At 38.8% G+C, this 13,819-nt stretch overlaps 2 protein-coding genes across 3 annotated transcripts in view; one reads left to right on the top strand and one right to left on the bottom strand.

Moving 5' to 3' along the window:
• LOC144636829 (uncharacterized) overlaps window positions 1–3,876 on the bottom strand; it is a 9,081-nt gene extending 5,205 nt beyond the window's left edge. Inside the window, exons 1-2 of one of the 2 annotated variants that reach the window (XM_078496039.1) lie at window positions 3,791–3,876; window positions 126–204 (exon numbers count right to left, since the gene is read on the bottom strand). In XM_078496039.1, the coding sequence (XP_078352165.1) occupies window positions 126–180 (55 nt within the window). In that variant the 5' untranslated portion in view covers window positions 181–204; window positions 3,791–3,876. Of the gene's footprint in view, window positions 1–125; window positions 205–639; window positions 673–3,790 lie in introns of those variants that run through there. The other variant, XM_078496040.1, reaches the window with a different exon arrangement.
• Window positions 3,877–6,859: 2,983 nt separating this feature from the next.
• On the top strand, window positions 6,860–11,271 carry LOC144636842 (lysocardiolipin acyltransferase 1-like). The gene is made up of 4 exons (XM_078496051.1): window positions 6,860–7,087; window positions 7,560–7,569; window positions 8,028–8,222; window positions 9,746–11,271. The coding sequence occupies exons 1-4, from the start codon at window positions 6,881–6,883 to the stop codon at window positions 10,483–10,485; spliced, it is 1,152 nt and encodes a 383-aa protein (XP_078352177.1). The 5' UTR covers window positions 6,860–6,880; the 3' UTR covers window positions 10,486–11,271.
• The last annotated feature ends 2,548 nt before the right edge of the window (window positions 11,272–13,819 follow it).

Below are 13,819 nucleotides of genomic sequence, written 5' to 3'. Positions count from 1 at the left end.
GAATACCAGTTGTATTAGAAAGCCGTAGGTTATTTCAGGGTGGGGCACCCCCCTGCACACTCCCAAAGATTCGCCCTTGTGTTATATATTTTTTAACGCTGGTTTTAAAATAAACCTTCATTTACCTTTCACAATCTTAGAGAACAGTGCAAGAGTCACCAACAGAATGAGCTTCTTCATTTTTGACTTCTTAAATGCCGATTTCTGCAGAAAAAAATATATAAAAAACTTTATCATCCATGCAAGTTTTTATAATCCTTATAACAGGCCAGTGTTTTAACCTTTTTCGTAGTGTTTGTAATTAAATTCCACCCAAAGACCTGTTAAGACAAAAGCGTTAAGCCTAACCCTAAGAGAACACGAAAAAGCACAAAAATCTGACGCAAGAGCAGACGACATTTAGGAACTGTGTTTAAACTTTCCAAGGACCTCTTCGAAACAAAGCAAAAAGTCTCTTAGTTCCTTGCCCCCTGGTGGGGGATAGGACCGGAAAGCACAAAGTATCTAAACATATTTTTCTATAACGATATAAAATACCAAATTTTAACAAGGTCTAAGGGCTTGATAATTGGAATACGACACATGGGCTTATATTCAGGTGGGAGGGGATAGCTTCTATACCCAGAAAGTCCTGAATACCTGTATCTCCTACGGTAGCAGTCGGCAGTTGCGCTAAGAGAAAATAGAGTGCCGGCGTCTCTGCGTTGCGTGCTAAAATGACGCGAGTATTGCACTGATGTACAAATGTAATTACTAAGGACAGGATTAACCTTTTATTTACGAGAGTAACTAAAGTAAACAGAGCAAGTTTCTTAGGCGCTTAATAACGGTTTTATTTATTCAGGCGTTAACTGTTTTACACGTCAGTTGCTCCTCAAGAATGCAGAGAATTTGTTCAATTAGCTTTACTTGTTAACACGAAAGTGTGTTCACTGATAGCTGAGAATTGGTCAAAACTGATGGCTAATTTAGAACTAAAATCTGCAAAGCTTTTTGATAGCTGAGAAATGGGCTGAAGTTTTAACTGATAACTGTAAAACTGCCGAAAATTTAACTGAAATGTAATATTCCCCTACCCCCAATCTGGACCTTCTGGAAGGCCTCAAAAACTTTTGCCGGCAACTTTAGAGGGATCAATTTATTTACGCAGGATCGTCGGATTTATGTCCTACCCTTGTAGTCCTTGTAGATGACGCACGGTATTTGTTGATAACTTGTAGGTCAAATTGGTTTTCAGGTTAATTAATTTGTTTCCAACCTACGTTAATCTGTTTCAACCTAAAGAGAACATCATTATAATCACATTAAACAATTTGAACTTATTCATTAGAAATCTTAATCCTTAAAGGGCTATTAATTGACATCTACATTGCTGTTTACACTAAAAAGGCGATTTGATTTTTTCACGATTTAACGACTACAATGAGTGATTCCTTCTATTCAGTTTAGAATGGTTTTGCTAATATCTCGACTGAACTTTTAATTAGCAATTTTTTAATTTAGCGAGTACTCGATTAAACGCCTTTTCACGAAATTTATATTACTTAATTTGCCAAGGTAAGCTGTCGTTAAAAAAAGTTTAATGTATTAGCGCGAAATATGGTTCTGGTCATCATTTACACTTTTCCTTCCTTTATATTTTTCAAACCATTCGTTTTAACGCCCGGAGCATTTTTTAACTCAAGAGAACGCTTTTATCGGAGACTGGACGCATATTCGGGGAGGGGCGTTTATTTCATTTTTTTCCTGCCATGTTTTCTATAAAGCGCCAAAAAAAGAAACCGCGAGCTTTGTTTAATCTGTTCTAATGGCTTTAAATTAACTCTAAACCAAAAACCAAATCGTTCTCGACTCAAAACTAAATTAAACTTGATACAACTGGGGACTAAAATTGGAAGATTGTAGCGTATAATTAAAGTGCACTAAAAGGAAATGGGGGCGTTTATTGGAATAGGGGCGGCGACCTACACTTTAGGGGCGTGTAATTGAGGGGTGCTTATTGAAAGGAAAGCGGCTAAATCGAATTGTTGCTTGCTGTTTATCGTTGTGTTATCATTTAATCTTTGAGTTTAATTTGTTGTAGCAGCATGATGGAGATTTATTACATTGCGGAAGGAGAGAACAATATTTCGTCGGTCTAAGCGTCCGGTGCTAAATTGCCTCAATAGATTGACGTTGAAAAATAAAACTTAAGTACACACATCGAGATTAACCTTTTTATTTACGCGAGTAACTTATGTACACAGAGCAAGAGATTTTAAAGCACTTATTACCGTTTAATTGACAAAAACCTCTCAACTAATTGAGAAATTTCTCGAACGCTGAAAATTTCTCGACCAAAGAAAGTTCCAGTTCTCGACCGATTTGATAGCTCGCTAGATCAAAGTTTCTAATGAATAAATTGAAATTGTTTTATGTGATTATAACAGTGTTATATTCAGCTAGAAGCAGATTAACCTTGGTTGGAAACAAATAAGGCTGAAAACAATTTGACCTACAACATTTTCCCACGTACCCCGCATCCTTTACAAGGGGAGGGCATAAATCCTAAGTAAATGAAACGATCCCTCTAAAGTCGCCGGCAATGCTTGTTTTCGGCAAAAGGCCCTTGAGGCCGTAAATCGGAGCAACCGCATTTTTTCTTCCTTATTCTTCATAATTGTAGTTGTAAAGAAAAGTAACTCAAGTAGCAAGTTTCATGTTAGTTGATCAGCGATTGGTCACTTCAAGAGCAAAATTAGATGAAAGAAAACAACTTGCATAAGCTGCATCTTTTTGATGAGCATGTAATTTGCATCTCGTATGTGGAGGCCTTCCGCAAATAAACTACGCCATTTACTATGCTTGCCAATATCGCTACACTAAACTGGCAACTAACGTAACAAAAACACCATGGCATAGCCGATGATATCAAAAGAAAATCAGATTATACTAGAAAAAATGGTCAAGGTTATTCTAAGCGTCCAGAGTTTTTAACGGTGACAAATACCCCCAAAGCGGACCACCACTCGAACTGAAATTTTGCCGGCCCAAATTGTTTTCAGTTATGTGATTAGAAGTTTGCAGCTCCATGTATGTGATTTGAAGAATGATAATTATCTTAAGGTTGAAAAAATTTAAACTAAGATGTAAACTTAAAAAACATTTCACAGAGAACAAAGACGTTGTGCATGTGCCTCTGTCCAATACTTATTGAGAACGCGAGATTCGTGGTTTTCTATCGATTCTTTCCTTCACTCTCGCAATTTTAACACAAGTCTTGTCGTTCGTCATTTAAGGTTTTCATTGTCGCCGTTTTAATGACGTTTTGTTCGTCGAAATTTACGCTAATCCTGCTAAAAGGCCCTCGTCGAGTATTTTTTTATTTTTATTTTTGCTCATGCATGTTTTCTGTTAAAATATGCGACTATAGTTTTTTTAAGATTTTCGCAAGTTGAAGTTGAAGTCGCACTCGGATAAACTAGCCCACGCGGCGAGGAGTGTTGCTACTTCCCCTAAATGGGATGCTAGTCCGTCATCGCAAGGTTACATGTACACCCCTCCTCTCTGACAGGTCGCTGGTACCCATTCAGGGCCGTGGGTGGAGTGAGGCACTGTGAGAGTAAAGGGTCTTGCCCAAAAATACAACAAAATGGTTTCAGCCTGGGCTCGAACCCGGACCGTTCGATCCGGAGTACAGCGCGTTAACCATTAGGCCACGGTCTCCAATGAAATATGAAACACAAATTTAATCTGCTGGAAGCATTACATGGACCTTTCAAAATCTGCAGATACAATCGATTTGACTTACGTGTTTTGGCTGTTCTATTTGTCGTTTTACTGATGTCCTTCTTTGGTAAGTTCTGTACACATGTGCGTGCAACGACCAAGTGATAACGACTAATAAATATGACATGTGTTTACAAGGTTTGTTTTGGAATTAGCCTTAAATGACGTTGTAATCGTCAGGTCTTATTCTTCATTCTTCGGATCTCTCTCCGATTGGTTGGTTTCATTGCGTCAATACAAACTGTTTGGCGGGCGGCAATAAAAAACTCATAACAGCTAGTAAAGTCATATTTAACGCCCACTTCTAAAAATATGAAAAGAATTCACAAATTGATTTGGTACGGACCCACATTTAATACCCTGATTGGCCACAACGACATATTCGAGAAGTTTACCGAACCACTGATATTTACAGCAATAACGTGTTGTCATGACAACAGTATAAACTAAAATAACCAGTTTAACGTGGCTCGACCCAGTATTTTTCTAGCGATAGCTACCAATTTTGTACCCCTCATGCATAAAGAGCTTAAGGCCAATGGCATATCCATTATATCACCTGTGAATTACACATAGACTGAACTGCAATATGATATAAATTTTTTAGAGCTCGGAATGAATATCGCGTCACACTTGTTTTAGCTAGAAATCGAATTTTAGCCCGTCAATGCATTTTCTTTCTAGATCCTCCACGGTACGTATACCTTCAGGGTGTTTGCCTTCAGCTCTGCTGAGATTCATCCAAATCTACAAGGGGAATTATGAAATATCTTGGAATTTCTATTTATAGATGGTATAATTTATGCGTTAAATAACGATACGACTTCATATAAGGGACGGACCATTATTTTTTTGGAGAGGGGGGGGATGAAAAATATTGAAAAAAATTGTTTGCAGGGCCTGGAAAGACAAAATAAATTGTTTGCAAACACGATATGTATAACAAAAAAATAGTAAGAATTTCGAAAAAAAATGTTTGCAGAGGTGCATAAACTAAAATAAAAAAGTTTGCAGAGGAAAATTTTTCATCCCCCCCCCCCCCCCCCTCCAAGAAAGTAATGGTCCGTTCCTAAAGAACTTTGCTACTTTTTATGTTTATTAAATTAAGGTCTTTAGCTCTCATGATCATTCCTTTTACAAATGTCCCATATACGATATCCAAACCGTTAGAAGTTGGTAGACTTACGCGATTTCGAAAAATATGGATATATGTGAATCAGAGTAAAGCTCAATGACCCTCAATGTTGAGCTTGATTTACCATTTCTAAGGCTAATTTCGTGAAAAAAGCAAATATTTCAAAATTCATTATTTTTAGTGATTTAGTAAAACACTTAACAATAAAAATTTGCGATAATACATTACCTAAAAACATTATAAACTCCGTTTAAAAAATTCTAAAAAGACCACGACGTTTCGACGTTGACTTAACGTCATTCCTCCTAAAGGAAAACCAATTTCGTGTCCTGAAAAAATGCCGAGGAAAATTTGACTGTCTCATTTACGAGATGCTATTCATAAAGAAACTGCGACCAAATTTGAATACGCAGGCGGACTCTATACGTGCTAAACTCTTTGTTTGACATTGAACATTTTTCACATCACAACTTTTATTAATTATTCTCTATTGTCTATTTTTTAGTATTTATACATTTAATCGCATATTTTCTTTGCTTGATAATGACGTTAAGTCAACGTCGAAACGTCGTGGTCTTTTTAGAATTTTTTAAACGGAGTTTATAATGTTTTTAGGTAATGTATTATCGCAAATTTTTATTGTAAAGTGTTCATTATTATTCTCCAAAAATTTTCAGGGTGGCAATTGATCATGCAGTACACTACACAATTCCCGAATTTCATGCTCATTGAAAACTTCTAAGGTTGTCTAACATAAACGCAAAATTGAGTAAATATTAAGGCGGGATTACAGTCATATTTTTGTTAATTTTGGTGAAATTTGTAAGAGTTTTAATTTTAGTCTCAAAACACTCTTAAAACTATAGAAATACTTCCCCTGTTTTTTTTTTCCTTTCTTCTTTACTTTTTCTGGTGAAGATGTTGTAGTTGTGAATAATTTTGTGCTCTGGGATTTCACATTGTTTTGAGTTGAGCACAAATATTGAATTCCTGTGCACCACGCTTCAAATGACTACGCTTGGCTACCTTCCGAAAGCTTAGATTTTCGTTTCAAAACGTCTGAAGAGTTTTTAGGTTCACATAAGAACGATGTAAAACATAAAGGGGGCATTGCAAACAGAGAAACTTTATTGAGGGTGGTAATGGGTATTTTCGTGACCCGTGATCGGCCCTTTAAATTTCCCGTGAAATGTGAAAAGGCTATTTTTTCCTCGTGAATCGCGATTGCCATAGTAGCCGCGAACCGTGATTTTCAAAACCCTTTCTTTTATTTTCCGTGAAGCGTGAAGTGTTAATATTATACTTTGCGTGAATTGTGAAATGGACGTATTGTTCTTTTAGACCAAAAACTATGTTCATGTATAAGCCTATGGGCTTACATTCAGGAAAGCTCATCATTTTGGAAGACTTTTTTTAGGGGGAGGGGGAAGGGGGACTTTTTGGGGTGGTGGGCGAGGAAGGCTTAATATCGGCATTTTACAGTATTTCCCAGAGGAAGTAGTTAGATTGATATTACAAACCATGCGTTTCGCACACTAAGATGCAATAATTTTAATGGCTCCTCTTTTTTTCTACTCGGTGTTTTTTTTAGAAAATTCGTGACCACTCGCATGCACGAATAAGAGTATTAAATCCCTGTCACGAAATGTGTCTCGGTACATTATTTTGAAACTGATAATCAAAACAAGTACAGTTGGGCAAAAACTGATACATCAAGAGTCAAGAACTAGCAGAAGTAGTTGACTTGTAAGAAACTTGTATGAACAAAATGAATTGTAAATGAAGAAAGTAAAATGGGCACAGGAGATTTGAACTCCTATATAATGAAATGCAAAACATCTTAGTTTTGTTTTGTTTAGGGCTAATATTCACATTGTTACACAGGTAACGCTTCAGTTACCCGGAAAAAGTGATACATCAGAAACAAAACAAGACCGTTAGGCTCCAGATAAAGAAATCTTCACTGGTAGGGCTTCGATGTTTTCGTACGGTGTATTGAATGTCGCTAGAATGTTCACAAAACGATCATTTAAAGGTTTCTTGTTTGTAACTATACTCTATGTCACATCCTTGATCGCTGCGATACTCGTCATGGGTCCTACGTTGATTTTGTTGTGGTTACAACCGAGATTGTTTCGTTGGATAAACGACAGATTCGTTGCAATATGGCTCACACTTCCACCGGTAAGGACATTCGATATTTGACTTCTTCCTTCTGTAGAATTAGCCTGCGAGTAGGTCTTACTCCTTAGCATTGCTGAAATTCAAACAAAAAAGCCTGCGAGTAGTTTTATAGGTAAACCTATGAACTTCAATGGCTTTATTCCTCTGAAACCCGAAGTATAAATGCAAACTTAAACGCCAGTGTCCTAGCAGATTTCGACCTTCAAGTGAAAAGTGAAGTGATCATACTTTTACTTTAGTGCGATAATGCGTTTAAAGAAGGTATATACTAGCGTACAGCAAACTTTAGAATTTTTGTTTCACATCAGTGAATAAGAAAAGAATTGTTCAAGTTTATTGCTAACATCGAATCCCGCAGTGTGTTTATGTACACAAGTTTACAAACTATTGTTGTTGTCTCTTCTCCGCGATTATAACTTTTTTATTTCTTTGTTTCATGTTGCGTCGTTGGGCACTGTAACTAATCGTGCAGGCATTACTGGGTAAGTCAGTGCTTTCAATCGCTTGCTAAAGCGTTAGCGAGTTACTAGTGACACTAGTTTAAGTAGGGTAAAAATAGAACTACAGTGTCTTGCTTGCTAAGTAGCAATGGTTTTGCCCACCCCCTCCCCTCCCCTCCCCATAGTTCTATTTTTTCTCGTTGCTAGAGCCTGCTCACCAGTCACCAATGCTGTCTACCCATAATCCCATTAGATCTTATCGTTCATGGTTTGAGCTTTTCACGGGTCAACGTTTCTTCAATCAGGTATATTCAAGTGGTAATTTTTCAAGATGGTCCTCTAAACTCGTCGTCCAAGAGGGCACTGTAACCCCGTATCTACGGAAATATAGTTAATGATTGAATTAGAGTTGCATTGTGATCATATTAGGCATGGCGCAGCAGGCTTGCTTCTCACAGAATAATAAAAGCTGAAATTGCGTCTTCTGTTTCTAAACATAGAGATGATGCTTGGAGTGAAAATTATTGTGACTGGAGACAAACCTTCCGCAGGCGAGAACGCTGTCATCATTATGAACCACAGGTGTCGACTGGACTGGATGTTCTTTTGGACTGTTATGGCTCGATCTGGCGAGCTAGCGTTAAAGGATGAGAAAATAATGATGAAAAATGAACTGAAGTATCTTCCTGGCCCAGGTCAGTGTGCGTGCTTGTCATGTTTCTTGTGGTTACCTATAGCACTCGTAAAAAGGCAGTTTCCGCTTTTACTTGCTGCAAAATAAAAACAGACGTTTATAGCGCACCTTCCCGGCTAGCGAATTAATCAAAATCTTTCATTTTGCGTTTGCTTCAATTTAAAACAATTGTGTGTGTCCCTTCTTCGATCGACAATGATTTGTAAATTACGACTGAATCCCTCCCAAATTCGAGTGCTCCCAAACATCTCTCTCGTGTGTTTCAGAATACATAAACACGCAAGCGCATCTCCATTTACCTTCTAAGAAAACAAAAGGCGAACTAAAACAAGTAATTATAATCATTTGGTTAATCATACTACAAACTCATGTAAAGCGGTTTTCACTTGAGTGTCGAGTGTCTTGAGTGTCGCATTTGCTTTGATTTTGCATTACTGCGCTTATGGTGATCGATTTAAAAAACTTGCACCATATTTTATCGATCAATCCGGAGTAAAACCATGACTACATTGTGACTCGCTCGCGAACGTTTTCCCGCGCTTCGTGCCGGCTACATGTATTTGCTTCGAACTTTGATTGGTTCACTGGATTGTCTGTGTCTTTTGTAGTTGGCTAGAGATTACGACCTCTAGGCCATTTTCGAGTCACCCTTTGCCTCTGTTTCAAAACGAGTCTACGTGCGAAACCATTTACCGTATTTATTCGATTAAGCGCCCAACCTCGAATAAGCGCCCACCTCGAATAAGTGCCCACCCTGTAGGTAGGAAAAGTTAATAAGCGCTCAGCCTCGAATAAGCGCCTACCCCCGCTCCCTAAAAAATTGACGTGCACGAGAGGAGTGAAATTGACAAAGTACTACCAAGAGACTACCCGGAGACCAAGCTTTCTCAATAATTCACAGAAAACTTTCAACTATGATCAGTAAAAATTCGGCTTTTGGACATCTTCACGTTCTGTTATTATTTACTTTTTTCTTGCAAAATAAGCGTACTACTTGCTACAAATGGTAAAAATTTAATAAGTGCCCAGCCTCGAATAAGCGCCCACCTCGAATAAGCGCCCACTCTCAAGGTCCAAAAATTTAATAAGCGCCCATGGCCAGGGCGCTTAAACGAATAAATACGGTATATGAAGATGAGTTTTACCTCAGGTCCATTTTCATGCAAATCAGATCATCTGAATGTTGTCGCACGTGGACTCGTTATGAAACAGAGGCAAAGGGTAACTCGGAAATGGCCCATTGAAAATCGCTCTAATGCAAGCATTGAACCAATAAAACAGAAATCGACATAACAAAAACCGTGCAACTTGTGCCAGGTGCGGGAAAACGTTCGTAAGCCAAGTTACGGTCGTGGAGTTGCATGGGGGGCATGTTAGCCGTGCTCCCCCCCCCCGGTTTTTGCGCTGCTATTTTTCTCTCGCTTCATTTGCTTCTTTCTTGCCTATCTGAGGAAAAAGTACCTAGAAACTTCACGTACTCTAGCTCTCTATTATTCAACAAAGATTTTCGTGCTCCATTTTCAGGTTGGGCTATGCAGAATGCCTTGTACATTTTCTTGAAGCGTCGCTGGGAGACAGACGAGAGCTACCTTAATTCGTTGCTCAGTTATTTTGTAAATTCGCCAGATAATCTTCAGCTTCTTATGTTTCCTGAGGGGACCAACTTTGAAGAGATCACCAAATCACAGAGTGATTCTTACGCGAGGAAAAACAATCTTCCATGTTACGACTTTGTTCTTCATCCGCGCGTTCGTGGTTTCACTCACTGTGTAGAGAAACTCCGTCCAGGTAAACTAGATGCTATCTATGATGTTACCGTTGGTTATTCTGAGAATTACTGCTTTGAAGAACTAGATGTGCTACTGAAAGGAAAGGTGCCGGATGAAATTCATTTTCACATTCAGCGTTACCCCATCGACGAGCTTCCCCAAGATTCGCAAGGTCTTGAAGAATGGTGTTGTGAGCGCTGGAAAGATAAAGAGGAAAGACTAAAGAGATTTTACAATCAGAACAATAATTTTGAGCCCGTTTCTGAGTTAGCTGGCGTAAAACACGACAAGGTTGAAATAGCAGTCAGAGATTTGTACACGAAAGGTCTCATATTCTGGGTCCTGTTTAGTGTTGGTGTTTCAATTCTGATATATTCCTCAGTTGTGTTAAGGTTGTGTTTGCTTATCTTTGGAGCTGTGTTTTTTGTGCTGACTTTATGTGGCGGAACAGACAAAATATTTCTTCAAGCACAAAACAACAACGGTGAAAAATAGGCCCTGAACTAGCAACGATGTGTAATTGACAAAGATAAACTTGTTGCTGGGCCATTCTGTAAGTGTCTTCGCAAATTAAGTAAAAACTTCCATTTGAAAACTTGGACACGATTGGAAGGAATTGCAATACGTCAATTGACTTTTGCCTAGTTCCTAGGCCGCTATTTCTGTCGCGGTCAACCCGTTTCGGGTTTCGTGGGACGAGGTTCGCCCCGAATACGTCACCAAAACGGGTAGTGACGTCAAACGACACGGTGTAAGCTAAAGGCCTGGGGAAAATGCCGTACAGACTAGGTAGAAGTGACTAGATAGAAACTTTAGATAGATAGAAACTTAATTAACGTGTCAATTAACCACTTAGCTCGGGAAAACCCATACTAATTTGGGGACACGAAAATTACTACAGTCGAAGCTCTCGTAAGCGGACACCCTCGGGACGCGAAAAAAGTGTCCGCAACTGGAGCTGGCCGCTTACCAGAATGGTTCTCGTAAGCGGCCACAAGAGGTGTATGGGATAGATGGCCGCTTACGGGAGCTTGTCCAGCTAACATAATGCTAATATGCATGTGAGGGTGTTTTGAAATGTAACCGGACGTGGATGTCGACAAAACAAACACTGAAATATGGCACTGTAATTACTGTAAAATCATTGTGACAAACGGCGATGTAAAGTTGATTGATAAAAACAAGATACAGAGGTTGTTAATAGGATTTTCTTTGGGGGTGTCCGCTTATGGGAGCTTAAAAACAAAGAAAAAGTCTAGTCGTAATCTCTGAAAGTGTCCGCGGCCGCTTACGGGAATGTCCGCTTACGAGAATGTAAAAATACAGAAAGTGACAATAGAAAGCAAGGGACCGCGGACGAAAATGCTGCTGTGTACGTAGGAGCTGGCGACAGCTCTAATCAGCCAAAAATAAAAATACAGAGACAAGATAAGCAAGGCTGACACTACGTAGAAATGAAAAAACTTTAACGGGACAACGACATGATGTCCAGAGTTTGCATTTTTGACTTTCAGTTTGGACTCTATCATGTCGTTGTCCCGTTAAGGTTTTTTCATTTCTACGTAGTGTCAGCCTTGCTTATCTTGTCTCTGTAAAAATACAGAGTTTGTATGGTAGTTAAAACGGGGTTTCAAACCGTTAGTAGAGCTGTCCGCTTACGAGAGTGTCCGTTAAGAGAGCTTCGACTGTATTGTTCGCGTTTTCTTAGAACTGTATAGAACAAGAGTGGAAGTTTCCAAGGCTCCTTTGAGTTTTCCTAAAGTTTTATGAGTGCTTTTATACCTTTAAGAGACTGTTCATTTTTTATGGGGTAGGGGGGGCTGGTGGGATTTGATAGATAGTCACTGTTATATAAAATGGCCCCCCTTCTTCATCGAAACTTTTTGCCTGCCCCCCCCTCGAAATCAATTTTTTTTCGATGACCCCCCCCCAAAAAAAAAAAAAAAAAAAACAATTATCAAGTGAAATTAAAATATATCGAGCCTTGTGAATAAAGAATTTATCAGTGTACAAAAAAGACTTGTAACCAATAAGCTGTTTGGTTGAGTTAATGGCATTTGGTACATAACAAAGTAGGGGGGTATGGGGGCATGCTCCCCCGGGAAAAATTGAATTTTGAGAACCTCAGGAATGTTATTTTAGGCATTCTGGCATTTTGTTTTTACTCTTACAGAAGCCTCTTTACAACACTTAAAAGTACAATTATATTTAGTGACCCCCCCCCCCTTACAGACCATATTTTTTGGCTGACCCCCCTTTAAAGCCAATTTTTTTCGAATGGCCCCCCCCTCAAATCCCACCAGCCCTCCCCCCTATCTCATAAAAAATGAACTGTCCCTAATCTGATAAAACAATCTACCTTATTACATGAAATTTTCGCGACACGTTAATTTCGCGATTTTGAGGTGCACATATTTCGCGACACTTAAATTTCGCGATTTTGCGAAAATTTTGTATTTTGAATCACTTTAATTTCGCGTTTTTGAGTGAGACACAATTTACATTTTCTTGGCAATATATTTTGACATGCCTTTAAATTATATAAAACGACTTCATCGAAGGAACAATAACGTCAAAATTAACTAAAACGCAGGGGGGGACTTAATCTCGGCAATAGCAACAACAGAGCAGTTCTCACAATGTCTACAAGTCAATTGACGATAACATCCATTTACATTGATTACTGACATATGCGAGTCACTTAATATTCGCGTCATGTTATGTTCGCGACACTTATTGTTCGCGTCACTTTAATTTCGCGATTTTTTTGGAATCGCGAAATTCGCGAAATTAAAGTGTCGCGAAAATTTCATGTAATAAGGTAGCCAAAATATAGATATCTGCTTCTTTTCGAAAATAGCTCACATACCTCTTTTCGGGGTTTCAAATAGACTTTTTCATGCTGTTTTTTATTCCTTAATGTTTATTGTCCTCCAGACCTCAATTTAGAGTCCAAATTCTTTTGTATTTTGTACATGCTGACGAGACAAAGGAGAAAGCGATTCTTCCGTCTGCTCAGAAATATCACGTGCAAAGCTGCGTACACCAATTTTAGGAGGTGGGGGGGGGTTGGGGGGGGGGGGCGAACACACGATGCAAGAATGCAACATCGAGGCCTTCAGCTTTCAAGTTCTATTCACCTTCACCATCAAAACGACCTAAAAAATTTGGCAATCAAGGACACAATGTTGCGGATACATGACATACATTGTTGCGGGCTCAAATGTTTCCCCGTTTGCCCGCAGGCGCAACATTTGTCGCGGACACAAAAAATTTATCCGAGACACAAAAAACGTTTCAATGTGTCCTCGTCTGTCACCCCCTTTAGCTTGCCTAGTCTGAAATATTACGCATCACAAGAATACTTCATATTCTCTTGCACGAAGGCATTTCAATCTTTGGTCACGCATTACGGTAAAATTGTTCACCACTGAGTCACACGTCACGAAGGATGTCAGTGGTCCTAACGCCAACCTGTACAGTTTAGTAACTCTTTAGTATTGCGAGAGACGTCGCGTACATGAATATATTATTTCCGGTTTTCACGACCTTCTAAAAAAAGAAAAATATATTTTGTTGCGGAGGAAGTAAGTCGCGAAACATTTCACGGTGCGCGAAATTGTTACAGCGCGAAGATATATCGGTGACGTCACCGACTGTTATGACCAGAGAACTTGTTGTACATTTATGTGACAAAAATAATATTTGTAAACATTTGTCTTCCTATATTAAACAACATGTGCTGATAGTGTTAAATCACTGAAAGTTGTCTTTTTTTTAAAAAAAAAATGACTACAATTATGCAATTAGTTTGAATATTTACCATGCC

This window comes from Oculina patagonica, chromosome 13, assembly GCF_052425735.1.
Source record: "Oculina patagonica isolate OP01 chromosome 13, crgOcupat, whole genome shotgun sequence".
Lineage (NCBI taxonomy): Eukaryota > Metazoa > Cnidaria > Anthozoa > Scleractinia > Oculinidae > Oculina > Oculina patagonica.
This window is presented reverse-complemented; position numbering and strand designations above follow the sequence as displayed.